Source organism: Erinaceus europaeus, chromosome 12 (genome assembly GCF_950295315.1).
Source record: "Erinaceus europaeus chromosome 12, mEriEur2.1, whole genome shotgun sequence".
In the NCBI taxonomy this organism is placed as follows: domain Eukaryota; kingdom Metazoa; phylum Chordata; class Mammalia; order Eulipotyphla; family Erinaceidae; genus Erinaceus; species Erinaceus europaeus.
In genome coordinates, this window is record NC_080173.1 from 55,183,656 (window position 1) to 55,205,661 (window position 22,006).

The 22,006-nt window shown below is 46.5% G+C and overlaps 1 protein-coding gene and 1 long non-coding RNA gene across 7 annotated transcripts in view; one reads left to right on the forward strand and one right to left on the reverse strand.

Moving 5' to 3' along the window:
* MYCBPAP (MYCBP associated protein) overlaps window positions 1–22,006 on the forward strand; it is a 28,947-nt gene that overhangs the window by 6,400 nt on the left and 541 nt on the right. For 2 of the 6 annotated variants that reach the window (XM_060203717.1, XM_060203714.1), the window contains exons 2-18: window positions 1,565–1,692; window positions 2,476–2,635; window positions 2,826–2,929; window positions 3,813–3,996; window positions 4,231–4,346; window positions 5,000–5,150; window positions 12,012–12,127; window positions 12,215–12,330; window positions 12,835–12,946; window positions 14,361–14,550; window positions 15,015–15,202; window positions 16,416–16,562; window positions 17,022–17,462; window positions 17,970–18,091; window positions 18,796–18,911; window positions 19,382–19,521; window positions 19,700–19,870. In XM_060203717.1, the coding sequence (XP_060059700.1) occupies window positions 1,565–1,692; window positions 2,476–2,635; window positions 2,826–2,929; window positions 3,813–3,996; window positions 4,231–4,346; window positions 5,000–5,150; window positions 12,012–12,127; window positions 12,215–12,330; window positions 12,835–12,946; window positions 14,361–14,550; window positions 15,015–15,202; window positions 16,416–16,562; window positions 17,022–17,462; window positions 17,970–18,091; window positions 18,796–18,911; window positions 19,382–19,521; window positions 19,700–19,870 (2,702 nt within the window). Of the gene's footprint in view, window positions 1–1,564; window positions 1,693–2,475; window positions 2,636–2,825; window positions 2,930–3,812; window positions 3,997–4,230; window positions 4,347–4,999; window positions 5,151–12,011; window positions 12,331–12,834; window positions 12,947–14,360; window positions 14,551–15,014; window positions 15,203–16,415; window positions 16,563–17,021; window positions 17,463–17,969; window positions 18,092–18,795; window positions 18,912–19,381; window positions 19,522–19,699; window positions 19,871–22,006 lie in introns of all 6 variants that reach the window. The other 4 variants (XM_060203713.1, XM_060203712.1, XM_060203715.1 and 1 more) reach the window with 3 other exon arrangements.
* LOC132541963 (uncharacterized) overlaps window positions 1–22,006 on the reverse strand; it is a 26,499-nt gene continuing 4,493 nt past the window's right edge. The window contains exons 3-5 of the long non-coding RNA XR_009553078.1: window positions 15,049–15,172; window positions 807–837; window positions 1–312 (exon numbers count right to left, since the gene is read on the reverse strand). This is a non-coding gene — a long non-coding RNA (uncharacterized LOC132541963). The remainder of the gene's footprint in view (window positions 313–806; window positions 838–15,048; window positions 15,173–22,006) is intronic.

Below are 22,006 nucleotides of genomic sequence, written 5' to 3' on the forward strand. Positions count from 1 at the left end.
TAGTTTTTATTTTGATTTATTTTCTTAGGGTGGACATCAAACTATTCTGAACCAGTGGGCAGCAGACAGGAACGCAGTCAGAGAAATTAACAGACTTTTGAAACTGTTAGCCCACCTCTGTGAAAGGAAGGCAGAACCTGTGTTGTCTTTGGAGAAGAATCCTCTTCTGAAGTCTTCTGTGAGCTCAGTACTGAGCATTGGCATGTCACATGGGAGAAACTGGCTCAGCTCGCTTCACTTTTCTCCAGTCCTGGGAGTCACTCTTGCCCTCAACTATTGCATCACTGTAGTAGACCCCTAAATAATCTCATTCTCAGATGAGAAAGATGGGTAAAGACCGAAGTCCTTTATATGGCTCACCAAGCTCTTCGTGACAGGGCTCCTAACTCCCTGCCAAACACTGCTTCCTCCTTCCCACCTCGTTTCACCCCAGCTATTTCAAAACACATACTTGGAGTTCCAGGAGAGCACTCCATCCTAGCTTGCCTCTGGGCAGCTTCACGCTCTTCTCTCCTGGAATGCCTACTCCCCAGTTCCCTTTCCCTTGTCCAAGTTCTTTTCATCCTTTAGCTATCACTTTAAACATCACCCCACACATTCTGCTGGAGCCTCCCTGGGTGCTCCCATAATAAACCTGGATCAGACTCCTCAACAGTCTTGTCTCCTATGGCCTGTGCTCTTTGAAGCCCAGCACCTATCTTGTATCCCCCAGAGCCTAGCATATTGCCTGGCATAGAATGTGCTTAAACAGTATGTATTAAATGAAATAAATGAGGGGGCTGGGTAGTGGTGCATAGAATACACACCTTACAATGCGCTCAGCTCCTTGGTCCCCACCTGTAAGGAGGAAGCTTCATAAATAGTGAAGCAGTGCTGCAGGTGGCTCTTTTTTCTCCTTCTCTCTCTGTCAGGCAATAGTAGTGGAGTTGGGCAGGCACTAAGTCCCAGTAATAACCCTGGTGGCTAAATAAATTAACTAATTAAATGGTCAATAGTGAGTGTTCTCTTTTCCCGCAGAGCATTTGCATTTTAACCGGTATCTTGAGAAAGCTGATGCCTCTACCCAGAATGGATCAGTGCTAGTAGTGAAGAGAGCTGTGAAAGCTTTAGTACAGTTGTCCTAAACTACTGTGCATCACAGTCACCTGTTGGGGGAAACAAAACAAAACATAAAACCCTTCCAAGTCCTGGATCCACATAGGAGTCAGAAAGCTCTATTGGTAATAATCTCTAACAGATTCTGAGGCAGACATTTGACTAATATTTAGGAACCACTGATTTAGTCTGGCTTCTTTATACCAAAGGCAGGTTAAGTGTTATACCTAAGGTTGTCCAGCTATTAACAAGCACAACTTGGAATGATATAACCTCTAATTTCAGCCCCGGCTATAGAAGCCTTAGTCATTATGGTGGATCAGGGGAAATTGGTAAAGGAACCTCCAAGGTTCCAGTCAGTCCAGTATAGTGCTTCCCAGGCCACCTGGCAGCTTCTGTTGTCCACCTGATGGCCACTCTGCTCCCCCTACTCCAAGTAACTTTGTTTTGTTTGTTTTGTTTTTGTTAGATAAGAAACGGACAAAGGTACCTGAACAGCTCACACCTCCCATTCAGGAGGAACCCGAGACTGTTAGCAATGTCCTACAGGGAGATGACATCCTTGCCTTAGCGATTAAGAAGGAAGACTTGAAGAAGGTAAGGACCAAGGCTAGAAACTCCTTACTGCAGAAACTGTGCCCTGCCTGCTTGTGTGGTCCAGTCTCACTATTTCTCCATCATCTCTAAATCCTTAGGGAGTGTCTAGTCCCAGGGAAAATCCATTGTACATCAATTCATTCCCCTTTAGCACCAAAAGGAATTTACTAGATTCTTTTCACATTTCTGATATTTGTCTAGAACCATATGGGAATGAGATGATGAGGTGCCTTGCTTCCTTGCAGGCAAATGCCATCACCTCCATTTCATGGACATTTCATGGACATTAAATGGACATGAGTTTATGTAGCAACGCTACATAAAATGTGGCTTCTTCTTCTAGCGTTTGCCCTTCTTCCGTAGCCAGTTAATGGCTTTGAAAGTGACTGGGATCCATGTGGATTCAGTCGGCTAGGAAGGATCGTCAGTTTCCCCAATGAATGGGTACTCACGGGATGCACCACGGGAAGGTCGATCCAGTGCGCCCCAAAATGTGGCTAACACTGCTAAACCATGACTACCACTCTCAATTTAGAAGAGTCAGCCACTTCTCACCTAAATTGTCTGGAGGCACAAGATGTTACTCCCTCCCAATCCCCAGGACGTTACCAAGTCTCATTTCTGTTGTACCGGCATTTCCTCAACAGAACATATGGTCAGAGCTAGAGAAACAGATTTATCAGCCTCCAGGCATTCCACCAAGAACTAGGACAGAGGAGTTGGGTGGTATTTTTCCTCTTCTTAATTTCAAGTGAATTTCCCTTCTATTGTGTTTCTTTTTAGCAACACATTCCACGTCTTCCTGAAGCAGAAGACAGACCTGCCATTAGACAGAAATTTGTCATTCGTAAATTAAAACCCAAGGATTCCAGGAGGAGGGTCTGCCACTTAGTAGCACATCCGGCTACTCCAGATGCAGCCACAAAGCCCCTGGACTACTCTGGTATGCTCAGCACCAGCTTAAGCATCACTGGCCTCTGAGTTCATGGCTCAGGTGGCTCATTGGTCTAGGAGTATGAATAAATGGGTCAGCCTATGGGAAAGCTGGGCTTCCATCAGCAAGCAGCCCCCTTGAATTATTTATATCAGCTAGCTTCAGCTTGTCATACCCCTTCCTTTCTCCCCCTACACAGGTCCTGGTGGCAGATTCTGTGGTGGTGACCAGATCCTGCCCCATCATATCTTGGGGAGCCTCCAGGACTTTAAGAGAATTGCAGTTGCTCGAGGGAATAATGAGGTTCGTTTGGCACAGAACTCCTTGGATGAGAGATCATTGGAGTCATCTTAGTTTCACTACTTGGAACAACCCAATGTCTGGGTCCTATGATCTGAAATAAGTGATTTCCCACCAAATAGTGAACCAGCTGAAGCTAGTTTCTGCTGAAATCAGGGACTTACTGTAAGGACACAGAGGGACCTTAAGGAACTCAAGGGCAAGAGTGTGACTGGCTGAACCCAGGAAGGCATCAGAACTCAGGGTCCCTGTCCCCCATTGCCATCGGCTCCTCCGTGCACTACCTCAGGTCTCCCACCTCTGATGACTGGCCTGTTCTTCTTGGTCTACCTGGTGGAGAGAGGTGTCCTTTTGCAGTTCCCAGGACCTCATGGAGAGTCTGCCTGTCTTTCCCATTTCTCCCATCAGGCAATGCTTCTGTCTCTCAGTTCTTTCTTCTTTTCATATGAGAGATGTGATGGTGCTAGGGATAGAACCTGGCAAGCCTGGAATCTCAGGTGTACAAGTCTGGCTTGTTGCTGCTGTGATATCTCTCCAGAACAATTCCTTTCTCCCCCTGGCTCTAGGCAAAGACTAGTGAGATGCAAAGAAGATGGAACCATAGAGAAATGACTCAGTCACCCTGTAGGAGGTGCCAAGTGACCTTCATTATGAGAAATACACACTGAAACACGTTGACCATGATCTTAAAACAAAGGCTCCCATTCTGGGGAAGGGAAGAAGGACTGAACACTGTTTCCAAGCCACCTTGGTTCTGTGATTTGTTTTATGTTACTTGCTTTCTTAGGGTCCTGAGGAGGAGTGATTTGTTACAGAGTAGGAGGCCCTAAATCCCTGGTTCAGTGCCTCGTCATCATCCTCCACATGCTGACATTATGCTTTTCAGCTGGCCGAGATGATACACATCCCATCCTATGAGGTACTCTTCATCATATCTAAAGAAGAACCAAAGCAGAAAGTGTCCAAAGAAGAGAAGACAGTTCCTTGGGCTCCACCTCCTCAGCACAACTTTCTGAAAAACTGGCAGCGCAACATAGCCCTGCGGAAGAAGCAGCAAGAAGCCCTTAGTGGTGAGCACAGTGGATGGGGCTCCCCCCAATCCTCATCTGGTACAGAGGTTTTGAAGTGTTCCTCTGGCCCCAGATTTGGATTCAGGCTGGTCACATTTGAGCTGCTCACTCCCAGCTGTTTCTTGCTCTTAAGCCCTCCTGCTCAGCTCACTGAATGGTTCTGACTGGAGCAGAGCACCAGGGCCCCTGTTTGCTCTGACTTGGTGGAGGGACTGCATTCTCATGTCTCTCTAGAACACCTGGGGAAGCCAGTCAGTGAGCTGCTGATGAACACTGGGGAGACCTACAGGCGGATCCAGGAGGAGCGGGAGCTCATTGACCGAGCGCTTCCAACACAGCATGACAGGAAGGTGAGAAGAGCTCTGAACTCAGGGATGACTCCCTCATATTGCAAAGTTGGGGACAAAAAAATATGACTTTCTGTTGCCAACTATTGATATACCTTCCAAACCTTCTCTAAATTTTTTTTAATATTTATTTATTTTTGAGAGATGCAGAGAGAGAAAGACACTGAGAAACACCAGAGCACTGCTCAGCTCTGGCTTATGGTGGTTTAGGGATTGAACCTGGGAATTTGGAGCCTCAGGTATGAGTTTCTTTGCATTATCATTATGCTATCTACCCCCACCCCTCTAAATTATTTTGTTGGTCCTATATCATTTCTATTTGTTGGATGGTCAGGATCTGGCCAGTTGAGTAATTTGGCTGGTGGTGGTCAGTGGTAGTCAACTTAAGAGAAAGGTATCATAGGTACTGAGTTGTCAGGTTGATCTTCGTATTGTGTCTGAGAGCTTAGGTGCAAACTTGGAATGGCCAGGGCAATTGTTGGTACAACCTACAGCATACATCTGGCGTGGGTAAAGGCCACATCAGGGCACCCTGAAAGCAAGGGGGTACTTCTTTGAGGACAGAGGGAGTGTGGTTCTTGTCTTTCCAGCCCTTCCATCCCTTGCAGTTCCCTAAGGAGCCCAGTTGATCTGACCAGCCTTGCTGTCCTTACCAGGTCTGTGAGGAGACTGTTGGGTTCTGGAGTCCCCTGGACTATTTGGGAGATGAAATGACAGGTCTGCTAATGACAAAGACGAAAGCTCAGCGTGGCCTCCTGGAGCCAATCACTCACATCAGAAAGCCCCGCTCCATCCAGCTAGAGACAGGTAAGGAGCAAGCTATAAGTGAGACCAAAGCGAGTGACCAGCCTAGGAGGTGGGACAGCATGATGTGAAGCCTAACTGGGGACAAGTCCCATCCATAACCTTCCAGAGGTTCTGTCCATGTCAATAGATGGTGATAGAAAAGGTAGGAGATACCAGTAGGGTGGGGGAGGTGGGTGCAGCATATTGTAGGGCTCACCAGCTTGTCTGCCCTGAGCCCCTGGCTGCCAAACCCCTGGAATGTGGCTACTCTGAACTAGGGTGTGGAAACTGTACATAGGCTCTGAAAGATCAGTGTGGAAAAAAAAAAGTAAAACTAATGGTATATTGGGGCCAGGTGGTGACAGACCTGGTTGAGTGATCATGTTATGCTTGAGAGTTCCAATTCTTTTTCTACTACATCACCTCCCAGGCTATAGAATAATTTTTTAATTTTATATTTATTTTCTCTTTTTGTTGCCCTTGTTGTTTTAGTTATTATTGTTGTTATTGTTGTTACTGATGTCGTCATTGTTGGATAGGACAGAGAGAAATGGAGAGATGGGGGGAGAGAAAGAGGGACACCTGCAGACCTGCTTCACTGCCTGTGAAGTGAGTCCCGTGCAGGTGGGGAGCCGGGGGCTCGAACCGGGATCCCTATGCCAGTCCTTGCGCTTGGCATCACGTCCTCTTAACCCACTGCACTACCGCCCAACTCCCCTGAATAATATTTTTATATACTAGGTTAAGCCATATTACTCATATTACTGTTTTTTTCATTGTGGCATCTATATAAAATACTCATAGGTGTCTGGGCAGTGTCATGCCTGTTGAGTGCACATAACTACTATGCTCAAGGACCCTGGTTCAAGTCCCAGTCCCTGCCTACAGGGGAGAAGCTTCACAAGTAATGAAGAAGTGCTGCAAGTGTCTCTCTTCCAATCTCCCCCTCCCCTCTCAATTTCTCTCTTCCTGTCAATAAAATGAAACAAAAGGGAGTCGGGCCGTAGCCTGGTGGGTTAAGCACACGTGGTGCAAAACACAAGGACCAGAGTAAGGATCCCGGTTCGAGGCCCAGCTCCCCACCTGCAGGGGAGTCACTTCACAAGCAGTGAAGCAGGTCTGCAGGTGTTTATCTTTCTCTCCCCCCTCTGTCTTCCCCTCCTCTCTCCATTTCTTTCTTTTTTTTTTTTTAAATTTTTTATTAAAGAAAGGATTAATTAACAAAACCATAGGGTAGGAGGGGTACAACTCCACACAATTCCCACCGCCCAATCTCCATATCCCACCCCCTCCCCCGATAGCTTTCCCATTCTCTATCCCTCTGGGAGCATGGACCCAGGGTCATTGAGGGTTGCAGAAGGTAGAAGGTCTGGCTTCTGTAATTGCTTCCTCGCTGAACATGGGTGTTGACTGGTCGGTCCATACTCCCAGTCTGCCAGTCTCTTTCCCTAGTAGGATGGGTCTCTGGGGAAGCTGAGCTCCAGGACACATTGGTGGTGTCTTCAATCCAGGGAAGTCTGGCCGGCATCCTGATGACACCTGGAACCTGGTGACTGAAAAGAGAGTTAACATACAAAGCCAAACAAATTGTTGAGCAATCCTGGTCCCAAAGCTTGGAAAAGTGGAGAGGAAGTATTAGGGAGGTACTCACTGCAAACTCTAGTGTACTTCTGCTTTCTTACTTTGGTGCCATACTCCAAACTCAGTCAATTTCTGCTTTGCGTTTCTACTTCTTTTTTTTTTTTTTTACATGCATAACATTCCCCAGATTCCCATTCAACAATACAACCCCCACTATTTCATTCATCATTTTTCATGGACCTGTATTCTCCCCACCCACCCACCCACCCACCCCAGAGTCTTTTACTTTGGTGTAATACTCCAATTCCATTTCAGGTTCGACTTGTGTTTTCTTTTCTAATCTTGTTTTTCAACTTCGGCCTGAGAGTGAGATCATCCCATATTCATCCTTCTGTTTCTGACTTATTTCACTCAACATGATTTTTTCAAGGTCCATCCAAGATTGGCTGAAAACGGTGAAGTCACCATTTTTTACAGCTGAGTAGTATTCCATTGTGTATATATACCACAACTTGCTCAGCCACTCATCTCTTGTTGGACACCTGGGTTGCTTCCAGGTTTTGACTATTACAAATTGTGCTGCCAAGAACATATGTGTACACAGATTTTTTTTGGATAGATATGTTGTGTTCCTTAGGATATATCCCCAGGAGAGGAATTGCAGGATCATAGGGTAGTCTATCATGTCAGATATGAGAATAGCTGTTCTTGCCCTTTTTTGTGGGCCATTGGCTTGAATGATAGTTTTCCATCCTTTCACTTTAAGTCTGTGTTTGTCTTGTTGCGTTAGGTGAGTTTCCTGTAGACAACATATTGTTGGGTTGTGTTTTCTGATCCATCTTCCTACTCTGTGTCTTTTAATAGGTGAATTCAGGCCATTCACATTTATTGAAATCAAAGATTGAAGATATTTTAACGCCATTCTTGTAGAGTTTTAGAGTGTTTTGATATGTGTTCTATTTGTGGTGGTCTGGTTGTTTATAGGAAACCTTTCAGAACTTCTTTCAAGGCAGGCTTGGTGATGGTTGCTTCCTTCAACTGTTGCTTGTCTGAGAAGGTTTTGATGCTTCCATCTAGTCTGAATGACAATCTAGCAGGATATAGTATTCTTGGCTGAAAGCCTTTCTCATTGAGCACTCGATAGATATCTTGCCATTCTCTTCTGGCCTGTAGTGTTTGTATGGAGAAGTCTGCTGCTAATCTTATGGGTTTTCCTTTGTAGGTGACTCTTTGTTTTTCTCTTGCAGCCTTGAGGATCCTTTCTTTATCCTTATTCCTTTCCAATCTAAGTATGACATGTCTTGGTGTCTTTAGGTCTGGGTTAATTCTGTTTGGGACCCTCTGGGCTTCTTGAATCTTTATGTCTTTGGTGTTGTCTAGACTAGAGAAATTTTCAGCTATTATGGCCTGGAGAACGCTTTCTTCCTCCCCTTCTCTTTCTTCCTCTGGTAAGCCAATAATGCGTATATTGTTTCTTTTGAAGTCATCCCATAGGACTCTGTTGTTGTTTTCAGCATCTCTTAATCTCTTTTTGAGATCTCTTACTTCTTCTTTAGTTGTCTCTAATTCATCCTCAATCTTGCTAATTCTGTCTTCAGCCTCATTGATTCTATTCTCTCTGCCCTCTACTGCTTTCTGGAGTTCATCTATTTTGTTGCCCTGCTCTGATACTGTTTTAGCTTGTTCAGCTAGTTGCCTTCTTAGCTCAGCAATTTCAGCTTTCAGCTCTCTAATAACCATGAGATTATTAGAATTTTCTTCCATATTCTCATTTGTTGTTCCTGCAGTTCTGATTACAATTTTTTCAAATTCTTTACTCACTCCTGTTATTATTTCCTTAGCTAATGTTTGGATGTTGAACTCGTTGTTTTGTGCTTCACCCTCTGGAGGACTTTTAGCTGGACTCTTGTCCTGGTTCGAGTCTCCATTATTTTTTCTTGTTGTTTTAACCATTTTATATAAGTTAACAGTTTTTTCAATCCCTGAGTTGGAGTTCAGTGGTGTAAAAGCCTTTTTTTTTTTTTCCCCTGTAGGCTATGGTAGCCTGAGGGCTTTTAAACTATCAATAGGCTTCTTGGCTTAATCAATGACTCCTGACCAAGAGATAAAGCAGGGTGTGGCAGAGATAATCCTGTGGTTATGCAAAGAGACTTTCACAGCCCTTCAGCTATGCCACCGAGGTATAGGTCTTCTCCTGAGTTTCCCGGTTAGATCTCTGTGCCCTGGTGTCCCTCCCTGTTGCTGCTCCAGATTCTGAGGGTAGTAGCAATGGAGACTCAGAGTTGTACTTGGTGAGTCTCTGGGGAGTCCTTTCCTCCCTTCAGCTGTCCCCTTGTTGGTGGAGCGGACTGGAGGTGGTGTCTCCACTGACAGACTGTCGAACTGTTAGCAGTCACTTAATCTCTCCTTAGGCCCCTCTCTCCTCTCTGTCACCAGCCACGCGTGTTTGTACTCACGGGTGATTTACTGGGTTTCTGTGGTCATTCTAGTCCTGTCTTGTTTCGGTCCGGTGGTCTCCTTTGGTATTCCTAGTTGATCCGGGAGAGGAGAGGAGAGGAGAGAAAGCGATCTGCTGCTCGTAGCTCCGCCTCCGGAAGTCGAATCTCTCTCCATTTCTTTCTGTCCTATCCAAAAACATCAATAACAACAACAATAACTACAACAATAACAAAGACAAGGGCAACAAAAGGGGAATATATTTAAAAAAAATTTTTTTTAAGTGAAGAACAAAAAATGCCTGTCGGGAGCAGTGGATTTGTCATTCAGGCACCGAGCCCTAGCAATAACCCTGCTGGCAATGAAAATAAAATCCATAGGGGGTTGAGTGGTAGGTAGCACAGTGGATTAAGCTCATATGGCATGAAGTGCAAGGACTGGGATAAGCGTCTTGGTTCAAGCCCCTGGCTCCCCACCTGCAGGCTTCATGGATGGTGAAGCAGGTCTGCAGGTGTCTATCTTTCTCAAACCCCCCTCCCCCAACCCCCCACTCCCCTCTCTCGATTTCTCTCTGTCCTATTCAACAACAACAGCAATGGCAACAATAACAACAAAGGCAACAAAAAAAAGGAAAAAACAGCCTCTAGTATTTGTAGTGCAGGCACCAACCTCCTGCAATAACCCTGAAGGCAAAAATAAATAAATAAATGTTAGGCATTACGCCAGTTCCCCCTTGCTCCATACTGCATTGCTTGATGCTATGGTCTATTTACTTAATCATTGTTTTGCCTGAGACCCGCCCTGCCTGCAGGGCATTGGTTTAATCCCCACTGGTTAGATGGAAGCTTGCTACCTTCTCGCTCTTTTTTTCTCTCCACCCCCTCTCCTAGCCATTTCCTTTTCTGACCTGCCACTCTCAGAAGATATAAAGGCATTTTCTCTGATCAATAAAAGGCATTGCATTGTGTTCCCGCTCAGCCACTCAGTTCCTGGTTCCTCTCCCGTGTTAGCAGCCCAGGTTGGCTCCGGTTGAGTTCTCTTCCCCATGATGCAACCCAACAAATAAATAAATAAAATCCATCAATAAAATAAACTACTCATGGGATTGTAAAAGGGTTTAAGGAGACATGTTGTGTATTAAGAGGTACCTTATTAAACACACAATGAAAGGAAGCTGCTGGGGAGTCAGATGGTAGTGCAGCGGGATAAGCGCAGGTGGCACAAAGCTCAAGGACCAGCTCAAGAATTCCCAGTTCAAGCCCCCGGCTCCCTACTTGCAGGGGAGTCACTTCACAAGCAGTGAAGCAGGTCTGCAGGTGTCTGTCTTTCTCTCTCCCTCTCTGTCTTCCCCTCCTCTCTGTCCTATCCAATGACTATGACATCAAAAACAACAACAATAATAACTACAACAATAAAACAAGGGCAACAAAAGGGAATAAATATTTAAAAATAAAAAAGGAAGCTGCTATTGTCCTTTTTTATGTTTTGTGAGCATATGTTTTATTCTTTTAAAGTTTTTTTTAATTTATTTATTGGGGAATTAATGTTTTCTTAATTTCCTTATTGGGGAATTAATGTTTTACATTCGACAGTAAATACAATAGTTTGTATGTGCATAACATTTCCCAGTTTTTCATATAACAATACAACCCCCACTAGGTCCTCTGTCATCCTTTTTGTACCTGTATTCTCTCTCCCACTCATCCCAGAGTCTTTTACTTTGGTGCAATATGCCAACTCCAGTTCTGGTCCTACTTGTGTTTTCTTTTCTGATCTTGTTTTTCAACTTCTGCCGGAGAGTGAGATCATCCCATATGCATCCTTCTGTTTCTGACTTATTTCACTTAACATGATTTTTTCAAGCTCCATCCAAGATGGGCTGAAAACAGTAAAGTCATCATTTTTAATAGCTGAGTAGTATTCCATTGTGTATATATACTACAACTTGCTCAGCCACTCATCTGTTATTGGACACCTGGGTTTTTTCCAGGTTTTGGCTATTACAAATTGTGCTACTAAGAACATATGTGTACACAGATCTTTTTGGATGGGTGTGTTGGGTTCCTTAGGATCTATCCCCAGGAGAGGAATTGCAGGATCATAGGGTAGGTCCATTTCTAGCCTTCTGAGTGTTCTCCAGACTATTCTCCACAGAGGGTGGACCAATTTACATTCCCACCAGCAGTGTAGGAGGGTTCCTTTGACCCCACAACCTCTCCAGCATTTGCTGCTGTTACCTTTTCTGATGTATGACGTTCTCACAGTAGTGAAGTGGTATCTCATTGTTGTCTTTATTTGCATTTCTCTGACAATCAGAGACTTGGAGCATTTTTTCATGTGTTTCTCGGCCTTTTGGATCTCTTCTGTGGTGAATATTCATTCCATGTCCTCTCCCCATTTTTGGATGAGATCATTTGTTGTCTTGTTGTTGAGTTTGGCAAGCTCTTTATATATGTTGGTTATTAAACTCTTGTCTGATGTATGGCATGTAAAGATCTTCTCCCATTCTGTGAGGGGTCTCTTAGTTTGGGTAGTTTCTTTTGCTGTGCAGAAGGTTTTTAATTTGATGAAGTCCCATAGGTTTATATTTGCCTTAGTCTTCTTTGTAATTGGATTTGTTTCATTGAAGATGTCTTTAAAATTGATGCGGAAAAGAGCTATTATCCTTTTTGTGCTATAACTTGGAGATACTACCATTTGGACATAAGTTCCTCTGTAGAGCTGCTAAAGCAGAGCCGTATGGGGCAGGGAGGCTGGAGACTGCATTGTCATCCTTACAGAATTGGTGCTGTGATGGGTGCTCTCAGAGCCCTTGAGAGGGGCGGGAAAGGGCCACGGCAGCAGCCTGTCCTGGCCCTGCTCTAGGACTGCAGGCTCAGAGGCAGGCTACATACCGCTACACCTGGGATCGGAGTCTGTTTCTCATCTACCGACGGAAGGAGCTGCAGAGCATAATGGCAGAGCTGGATTTCAGCCAGCAGGTTGGTAATGTTTCTGTGCCCCGGTGCAAAGCCCCTGGGAGGGAACCTATCTTCAGCCGCCTAATTGTCCTCTCCGCTCTCTCTAAGGATATTGATGGGCTGGAAGTGGTGGGCAGAGGGCAACCTTTCTCGACTATCACAGTAGAAGACTTTTTAGTGTCTGAACAGAACCAAGAAAGCTCCTCTGAAGACACAATATCCTTGTGAGTTAGGTGTGACCCCTGTAGGCTGGGGTTGGCCAGTGGGTTTTCCCCCAGAACCAAGTATTATGGGCAGTTCTCCTTCTCTAATGAGGGTGCCTACATCTCAGCCTCTCTCTAGCAGCTGCCACCCCCTCCTCTAGTCCATTCCAGCACCTGTGCCAGCTTTTCTGTTGCCATCTGCTCCTTTGTAGCAACCTACTCTTTTTTTTTTTTTTTTGCAACCCACTCTTAATGGGGATTTCCTAGACATCCCTTTGCTATAAGTGGGCCTCTTCCAGACTCGCCTACTCTGCACACTCCCCTGCAGGAAAAGTCTCCGTATTTCTAAGAGCCCTCCACTTGCAGGAGTGGCACATGATGGAGCAGAGCTGCAGTGAATTGCTGATGCTCTGTTGGAAGCCAGAGTCAGTCACCCCTTTAGACTTCCCAGCAGCTGTTCCTTTGGGCTCCACATGCCAAGACCATGACAACTTTAGGGGTGATAGTCACTGGTTTTTCTTACAGCGACATAAAGACTAGTCAGTCTGACATGGCCTCCATGCCAATTCTCGGTCCTTCTCTGCTGTTCTGTGGGAAACCAGCTTGCTGGATCAGAGGCAGTACCCCAGAGGACAAGGTAAGCCCTCTTCCCCCTCAACCCCCTGCTGGAAGGGCTTCCTTTTGGTACAGTCCCAAGGTGATTGTGACAGTCACAAGGAGTCTGCGTGGTGTCCTAGCTGCATTTTTTTTTTAATCTGGTCATGCATTCAGCATGTCTTAAAATGACGACAGCAGCATGAACTTGAGTCAGAATAAAGTCACAAGGCTGAAAGGAGATGTCACAATTCACCCAGTCTGTCCCTCGCTTTCCTCACCCCAGCATGTAAATAAGCAAAACTTCTCAAATTAGGCATAGCTTTAGGAAAGCCCTAAAATATTCTTCAGATGCTGAGGAGCAAATGTGTTCATTGGAGAGCAACAGGGATAAGAAGAAATAAAACAGATTTTGTTTTGCTCTCCTTGGGCCCTCCTAGGTGATGGCAACTTCCAACACAACCATTACTGGGATGTGGTTCCACTTAGCAGTAAACCCAGCCAAGTACCCAGCAAACCAGGATAACTTGGTCATTCTAGTCCAGGGTATCTTGCAAAGATACCTATTTTCTTCTTTTTAAAAAAAAAACAAACATATTTTATCTATTTGTTTATTTGAGAGGAAGGGAAAGAGAAAGAACCAGAGCATCACTGTGGTACATGTGATGCTAGGAACTGAACTTAGGACCTCATGCTTTTGATATGCATGACAATGCCTATCATTGTCACTTCACCACCTCCCAAGCCACTCAAAAGTTTTTTTTTTCTTTTTGGCCTTCAGGGTTATTACTGGGGCTTGGTGCCTGCACTATGAATCCATTGCTCCTGAAAGCCTTTTTTTTTTTTTTTTCATTTTGTTGCCCTTGTTATTGTTGTTATTGCTGCTGTTATTGTTGGGTAGGATAGAGAGAAATCAAGAGAGGAGGGCAAGACAGTGAAGGGGAGAGAAAGAAAGACACCTGCAGACCTGCTTCACCACTTGTAAAGCGATCCCCCTGCAGGTGGGAAGCCGGGGGCTGGAACCGGGATCCTTGTGCTTCATGTCATTTGTGCTTAACCCACTGTGCTACCACCCCACCTTGAGACTTTTATTGTTGTTAAAATTCCGGAGGCTCTTGCTGGCCGGGCTAGCTTCACAGGCGGGTAACAGAGACACGGAGACAACGGCTGGGCAGGGAAGCTGTATTTCTTTATTCAGGAACAACAATTCATAAACTAAGACAAACTAATCACCAAACAGAACTCTTCTGTCTCTTTGCAGCGGTGCAAGCACTCTCTCTTACTCTGGAACTCAGGAACCCTCCAACTCTGGCACTCTGGAACTCTGGCGGGGTTTCCTAGGGGCGGGGCCAAGCGGCCCGCGAAAACTAACTGGACTGATCTAATTCTCTTGGTGGGGGAGGGCTAGAACAAACCAATGTAAAGCATACAACATCTTATATATCCCCCTTCCCCAGAAGCACATTGGAATTGCTGTGCGGTTGACCTTTGAGACAGTAGAAGGGGAGAAAACATCTTCAGAACTGACTGTGGTTAATAATGGCACGGTGGCCATTTGGTACCACTGGAGGCGGCAGTCCCAGCAGGACTCTTTCCAAGACATGAAGAGAAACAGGATGCAGCGGTTTTACTTTAACAATCAGGAAGGTACCCACTCACCATCTCCTGTCTGAATGTCTGAGAAACCAAGATCGAGCTAATACCCAGTTCCTGCACACTTGGACCCCTCTTCCCCATCTTGCTGCCTCTATTTCTTCTGTGAAGCATTTCATCTAGCTGTTCATGTCTGATCGGGAGAACAGTGACCTCTTCATAACACGGGGAGATGAGCTCTCAGGGAGCAGAGGCATTCTAGGGGTTCACTTACTTATGTGCACAGAGCTGGGCTAGAATGCAGAGAAGCCATGTTTGTGTAGAACTTTCTGAGTCCTAGCACCAATAGTCCTGCATCCCGGGAAACGCCAGGTTTGACCTTGTATGGGCAGCCACCCTACCTGGAGCTCAGTTAAGTACATGTACATAGGCTTGGTGCTCAGTTAACTTTATATATGCAGACTTAGGGCACATCTGTTCCTGTGTGTTAAAAAATCTCTTGTCTCTGTCCCTCTCAGGTGTGATTCTTCCCAGAGAAACTAAAACTTTTACCTTCTTCTTCAAGTCTTTGAATGCTGGGATCTTCAGGGAGTCTTGGCAGTTTGGAACCCATCCCACACTGCTGGGAGGTGCCATTTTGCAGGTCAATCTCCATGCAATCTCCCTGACCCAGGACCTGTTTAGGGATGAGAGGAAGTTACTGGAGGTAAGAGACCTGGGATCTTGGCCCTCATGGACACCAAGCTACTCTAGCCTTCTTCCTGGTATTGCCTACCTGAGGGACCTTATTTCCATAGCCTAAGAGGTAGGAGCTACTCTCAGGCAGTTATTCCCACTCACCAAATACTTCTCTAGGCTTTGTGATGTCATAGATGGGTGGACAGGTGAAAGGAGGGACTCCAGAAAGAAAGGCAATCTGATCTTGGGGTGCAGGCTGCATGGTAACACTCAAGTGCAAACACACAAATGGCCCCTCCTAGTTTCTGTGCTTACTGCTAACTGCTGTTGGGTCCTACCTCCTGGAGTCAATTTAAGTGACAAGACTTCAAAACCAGAGAGGAAGTTTAAACTTGTGGGGCCAGCATCCTGGGAGTGGATGTGAGGGAGGGAAATAGGGGTCACACCCCTCACCCCCAGACAGTTTCATAGCCACCTCTGTCTGTCTTGCTTCCTGAATTCTGTGGAGAGCTGTGCTCTCTCATTCACTATGGCTCCCATCCACAAGTCAGCTACTTTAGCCAGGGCTCCTGCCTGTGGTGACCATAGACCTTTTTTTTTTTTTTTAATTATTTTTTCTCTTTTGTTGCCCTTGTTGTTTTATTGTTGTAGTTATTGTTGTTGTTTATTGATGTCGTCATTGTTGGATGGACAGAGAGAAAATGGAAAGAGGAGGGGAAGACAGAGGGGAAGAGAAAGATACCTGCAGACCTGCTTCACCGCTTGTGAAGCAACTCCCCTATAGGTGGGGAGCCGGGGCCTCAAACCGGGGTCCTTATGCCGGTCCCTGTGCTTTGTGCCACATGCACTTAACCCGCTGCTACTGCCTGACTCCCCATAGACCATTTTGACAGAGACCAAGTCTGCTTCACCTGCTGACTATAGGAACGGCTTCCACATGAGATGCCCCTTCATTATTCCCGGGATGCCAGCCCTGTGGCCTAGCTATGGTCCCCAGCTGTGTGGCTTCTGCCTTGCCCTTCTCCCCTGTCTCAAGGACATCCAGACAATGTGGCTTCCTGGAGGATGAGAAACCCCCGGAACTGCATTTGGGAATAGGGTGTGTTTATTTGAGAAAGAGAGACAGAGAGACAGAGGCAGGAACTCTTATGCCTGTGAAGGCAGAAGGGATCTGGCTCCCAATAGGATATAGTGTAGATCCGGAAGTCCAGGCTGCCATCTGAGCCATCTTCCTTCCCCAGAGTAAGCTGGCTATCCACGAGGCAGTTACCATTGTGAAGAGTGTGCTGCAGGAGATGCTGGGAGGCATCCTGACTCCGGAGCGTGCACAGTCCCCCGTGGATGCCTACCTCACAGAGGAGGACGTGTTCCATCACAGGAACCCTCAGGTACAGGCCCAGCATCAGCCCCTGGTCCCTCCTGCATGCCTTGCATGAAAATCACAGCAAACCTGCCAGGTATCTGGACCTGTTCTCAGGGTCTTCCCTGAGTAACTCACACTCTCTCTACAATAGCCCTGTGAGACAAGTGCTGTTCATCTCCTCATTTTACAGTGAGGCACAGAGAAGTTAAATGATTCTCCCATGGTCCTTCAGCTAGTAAGTAGGTGCTTAGTGAGAACAGAGTTTCTTAAATGACCTCACTGAAACTCAGCCCTTGCTTAAAAACCCAAATGCAAAATATGTGTTAATTTGGAACTGCTTAGGTAGAAGGCAAATAGGGAGCACCTCTGAGCACAGCACCCATACCCCACTTCTCCCTTAGTGCTTTTAGGGGAAGGGAAATTGGAGAAGGGTGGCTTAGGCTCTCGGAGGCCCCTCACACCTATTCCCTTGCCTCTTCTGAAGCTGCATTACCAGCACCAAGTAGTACAGAGCTTGCACAGACTGTGGCTTCAGTACATCACCCCACCCCCCAAGATCGAGGAGACCAAGACTGAGGAGGCCAGATCCAGGGATGAAGAGAACACCAGTTCCAAGGCTCGGGCTGCCAGGGGCCAGTCATCCTTTCTGGATAAGACACTGATAAGTGCTGAGCCTTTGACACCAGTTAAATCCTCAATGTTGGAACTCCAAGTACCAAAGCAGGAGACTGAGGCCCAAGATTCCTTTGGGTCCCAGAAGCTTGGGACAGGGAGCAGGATTTTCCGTCAGAAAAGCATCATGGAGGAGATCCTGGTGGTTGCAAGTCCAGACCCTGAGAGCTTCAAGAGCTCCCCTTCAAGAACCTGGGAGCTTGGTGGCCTTTCTTCACCTGAGTGGAATCTTTGCTTGGAGGACTTTAGAAAGGTGCTTTGTCTGACCTAGTGGGTTGGTGGACAAGGCCTCAGCATCGACTGGTGCCAGTGTGCTTGCCAAACCCAGGGAGGGAGTCCTTAGAAGCCACTCCCCCCACCCCCCAAGGAAAGGGTAGAGAGTCAAGCTTCTAAGGACCTAAGGAAGTAATCTCTTGGGTCATCTCTTTTTGTCCTGGTGGTACCTAGGCCAGTGTGTGTGTGTGTGTGTGTCTGTCTGTCTGTCTGTCTGTCTTTGGGGATAGGGTTCTTGCCTGTCTGTCTGTCTGTCTTTGGGGATAGGGCTCTTCTCTGACCCTGGCAAGCCTTGGAGAAAGGGCTTCACTGGTATGCATTTCTGAGGGAGGTCCCAAATTCCCACAGAAGGCACACCAGACAGACTTCATGGCTATACCCCCTCCTGGAATCTGTCCCTAAATACCCATGCTTGTCCCTAGAGAATACAGGGGCCCTTAAAGTCCTGGGCAGAGCAGTTGCCCATGGAACCTCCGATACCTTCCAGGCAATTATGGTACTCCCTGAGGAGAGCCAGAGAGAAGATGCCCTGATCAGACTCAACAGAGCAGCACTGGAGCTATGCCAAGAGCAGAGGCCCCTGCAGTCTGACCTCCTGTACCAGATATGGTAGGTGCCCCCACCAGGAGAGCCTGCTCCTCTCCTCCCTAGGAGAGCCCCCTCGATCTCCAGTTGCTAAAATATGTTGCAAGCTTTCCATGCTCTGGCACCTTCCACAGCAGCCTCTACAGCTGCCTGCTGATCTCTGGGGAACAGTCACAGAGGAGTAAGCACCTAGTCTTTTTATTTTCCCTGTCTCTTTCCTTGCCTCTTTTCAATGAACAGAGGGATGAATAGAGGAGAAAGGAGAGTGCAGTGAGAAAAACTTCATTTCTCGGTTGTCAGCATTCCTACTGCTGATTTATAACTTGTAGGTTTGGGGCTTGGAACTAGATAGGCTTATAGGATAGGGTGTGTTTGAGTAGGGGTGGGGGGGTGGGCTTTTGCAAGGTACCAGGAGCCTCATGCTGACAATCTTGTGTAAAGTCCTATCCTTCTGTTAGGGCTTTGCTCAAGTCTAGTGTACGTTTTAAACTGGAGTTTAGACTGACCTTAGCTCAACCCCAGGCTGAGCTGCTGGTCACCCAGAAAGAACCAGTTCCCATGTGAGCCCTAGTAGGGGTGCTGGCCAGGATGCTGACACACAAAAACATGGCAGTTCTAGGCACCAAAATGTTTTTGAAAGAAAGGACCTAAAGCTCTGCAAGCTCAAGGGCAAATTGGGGTGGGGGGGTGGGGGGTAATGGCTTTCCTCGGGTATGCTTTGCCTCTAGTCTGCAGCTGTGGCGGGATATGATTGACAGCCTGGTGAGCTACTCCCTGTGGCTGAGAGCTCTCCTGGGCCTCCCTGAGAAGGAGACTGTCTACTTGGACATGCCCGAGGAGCAAGGTCAGACCATGTGCAGGCACAGCTCTGCATGTTTTCCTCCCCCTCTGCCAGAACAGCAGTGGGACCTCAACCACATGAGCCACTGTGGGGGAACCTCTGTTAGGTCAGGTCCGTGGAATAACACCCTATCACCCTTATACCTGCTACCAGCATGTGAGGCCTACAAGTCTTCTTAGTGATCATGTAAGTTCAGTTCCCTTGTGTTACAGTTGGAGCCCCAAGAAGATTAAACGACTTGTCTGTGCCATGTATGGGGGAGTTGCTCAGCTGGCACTAGAACCCAGACCTCTCCCCACTGCCCACATTCCCGTTCTACAGGGTCATGCATCTGAGCCAGGGGCTCTTCACAGTCTGTGAGAAGTCTCTCAAAACTACTGGGAGAACTGATTGCTCATGACCATTTTCTTTCTCCCTGACTCCTGCCTTGGGGGGTCTGCTAGGTCACCTTGTCTTCTGTTCACCTTCTTTAGATCAAAAATCACTTCCTAGCACAGAAACAAAGGTGACTTCTGGGAGAATTGGGAAAGAGGACAAAAGAGGGACTACCCAGGAAAAGAGGCAAATGAGCATCAGAGAGGAAAAAAAAGCATCCAAGTCCCCAGGGAAAGAGGCAAGTCAGGACATAGTCTGGGCCCTGAGTGTGCATGGGAGGGGCGTGGAGGGGCTGCAGCAGGTTCTGGCCACTCTGGCTCCCTGCTGGGATCTCCTGGTGGATGAGCTGCTCCTGAGAATCTTGGACCTTCCTGGGTGCTGCTGAAGACTGTGAATGTCTCTGTTTCTCCAAGCAGGACCGTTTAAACAGCAAGAAGCAGAAGGCAAAGGATGATAAGAAACCAGCAAAATCTGTGAGTCGAGATAGAATTTTCTTGGAAGACCCTGTCCCTGACAGTACTGTGCCCTCTCAGGAGCCTATAGATCCCCTTGTCATGAAGAAATACACCCAAAGGCTGTACACTGAGGTGAGGATACGAGCCCAGCACTCACACCTGTCCAACTCACCTCCCTCTGCTTCCTCACTCACTCCATTTATCCCACGAACCATACAAGCCTTCTATATCTCTGATCGAAGCAGACTTCATAAATAAGTACTGTGCCTAGTACTTACTAGGTGAAGAGCTTTGGAAGAAAGAAAAGTAGACCAGGAGGGAACAGGTGGTATGGGTTAAGCACACATAGTGCAAAGCACAAGGACCCATGCAAGGATCCGGGTTTGAACCCCTTTGCCCCCCTGCTCCCTACCTGCAGGGAGGTCATTTCACAAAGGTGAAGAAGGTCTGCAGGTGTCTATTTTTCTCTGTCCTGTCTTCCCCTCTTCTCTCAATTTCTCTCTGTCCTACCCAACAGCAACGATAAAAATTATTTTTAAAAAGTAGACCAGGGCCCAGGTGGGGCAGAGTGGGTCTCATCAAGAAGATATTAGAAACCCTGAGAAATCCCCAGCACTAGATGTTCCAGAGTGATGCTGATGCTCAGATTTCCCTCTCTCTTCTGTATCATTAATGAGAGAATTTTAAAAATATTTATTCCCTTTTGTTGCCCTTGTTTTTTATTATTGTAGCTATTGTTGCTGTTATTGATGTCATCGTTGCTGGATAGGACAGAGAGAAATGGAGAGAGGAGGGGAAGACAGAGGGGGACGAGAAAGACAGACACCTGCAGACCTGCTTCACCGCCTATGAAGCGACTCCCCTGCACATGAGGAGCCGGGGGCTCGAACCGGGATCCTTACGCCAGTCCTTGCGCTTTGTGCTACCTGAGCTTAACCCGCTACACTACCACCTGACTCCCGTGATTTTTTTTTTAAAGACGGTATTAAACAGACAGGCTTGAAGGGAGGTGTGCTGTGGCTATGTGGACACTGGAGGCACAAGGAAGCAACTAGTACATAAGAGTGGAGCAGGGACAGAGGTCACTGACAGACTGTAGGCTCCCCAGGGCTCTGTAGGCTTCTGTAAGGCTTTGGTAGTTTTCTGAGATTAGATGTCATGCAAAACCTTGCATGGAGGCATGATGCATTCTGACTTACCCTTTAGAAGGCAGTTCTGCTCATGTTTGAGTAATAGACTCTAGAGCAAAGCAAAAACCCTTCTCTTCCTAGCAAGCCCCTTACTCTCTGTTGGATATGTCTTGGCAGATGTGTGTGTGTGTGTGTGTGTGTGTGTGTGTGTGTGTGTGTGTGTGTGTACGTACCATGCAGAAGGGTGTTAGAGATTCACCCAAGAGTGGTATTTTTTCTTTGTTATCCTTGTGGTTTGCTTTAGAGGGGAGGTCTACAAAGGCACATTTGATATGTTACTACTATGTTTGATGATGATGCTTTGTTTCATGTGGTGTGGCCAGCAAGGTGACTGGGGTTGTACCATGTGTTGTAATGCTCTGGATCTCATTTGATCAGAGCTCTGTTTGCTGCTTAGTGACATCATCAGGATTTCTGAAGGTCAGTGGGGTCTAGGAAGTAATTAAAGGGCTCTGACAATCTATGACTCTTTGGAATTAACTTGGGGGGGCTAAGGATATAACACAATGGCTTATACAACAGACTTTTATGTCAGAGCTCCCAGGTTCAATCTTGGACCCCACCATAGGCCAAAACTAAGACTTCTGGTAAAATAAAATTTAAAAATCACTTGTTGAGTTATGGGTCAGCTCCTAGAAGGACTTAGTGTCAGAGACATTTCAGCACATGAACCTGGGGTCTCACAGGAAGAAAAGTTGGTCATAGTGGCCACTCCAGGTCAGCAAAATAGTTCACTTGGATAGTGCACCTGCTTTGCCATGTGTGTGACACAGACTTGAACCCAGCCATCACTGCACTGTAAAAAGCTTTGGTGCTATAGTCTTCCCTCTTCTCTCTTTTTCTGTCAGAAAAAAATAGTGAAGCCTTCACAATAAGCTAAAACCCCCCCCCAAAGAAAAAAAAGACTTTAGAGTACATACCTTACTATGTGTCAGACCCTGAGTTCAAGCCATGGTACCACATGAGTACCCCAAGGACCCAGGACAATAGTGTTTCTCCCTCTCAAAAAAAAAAAAAAAAAAAGAAAGAAAGAAAAAAGAAAAAGCTGGACCAGAGAGGCAGCTCAGCAGTACTGTGT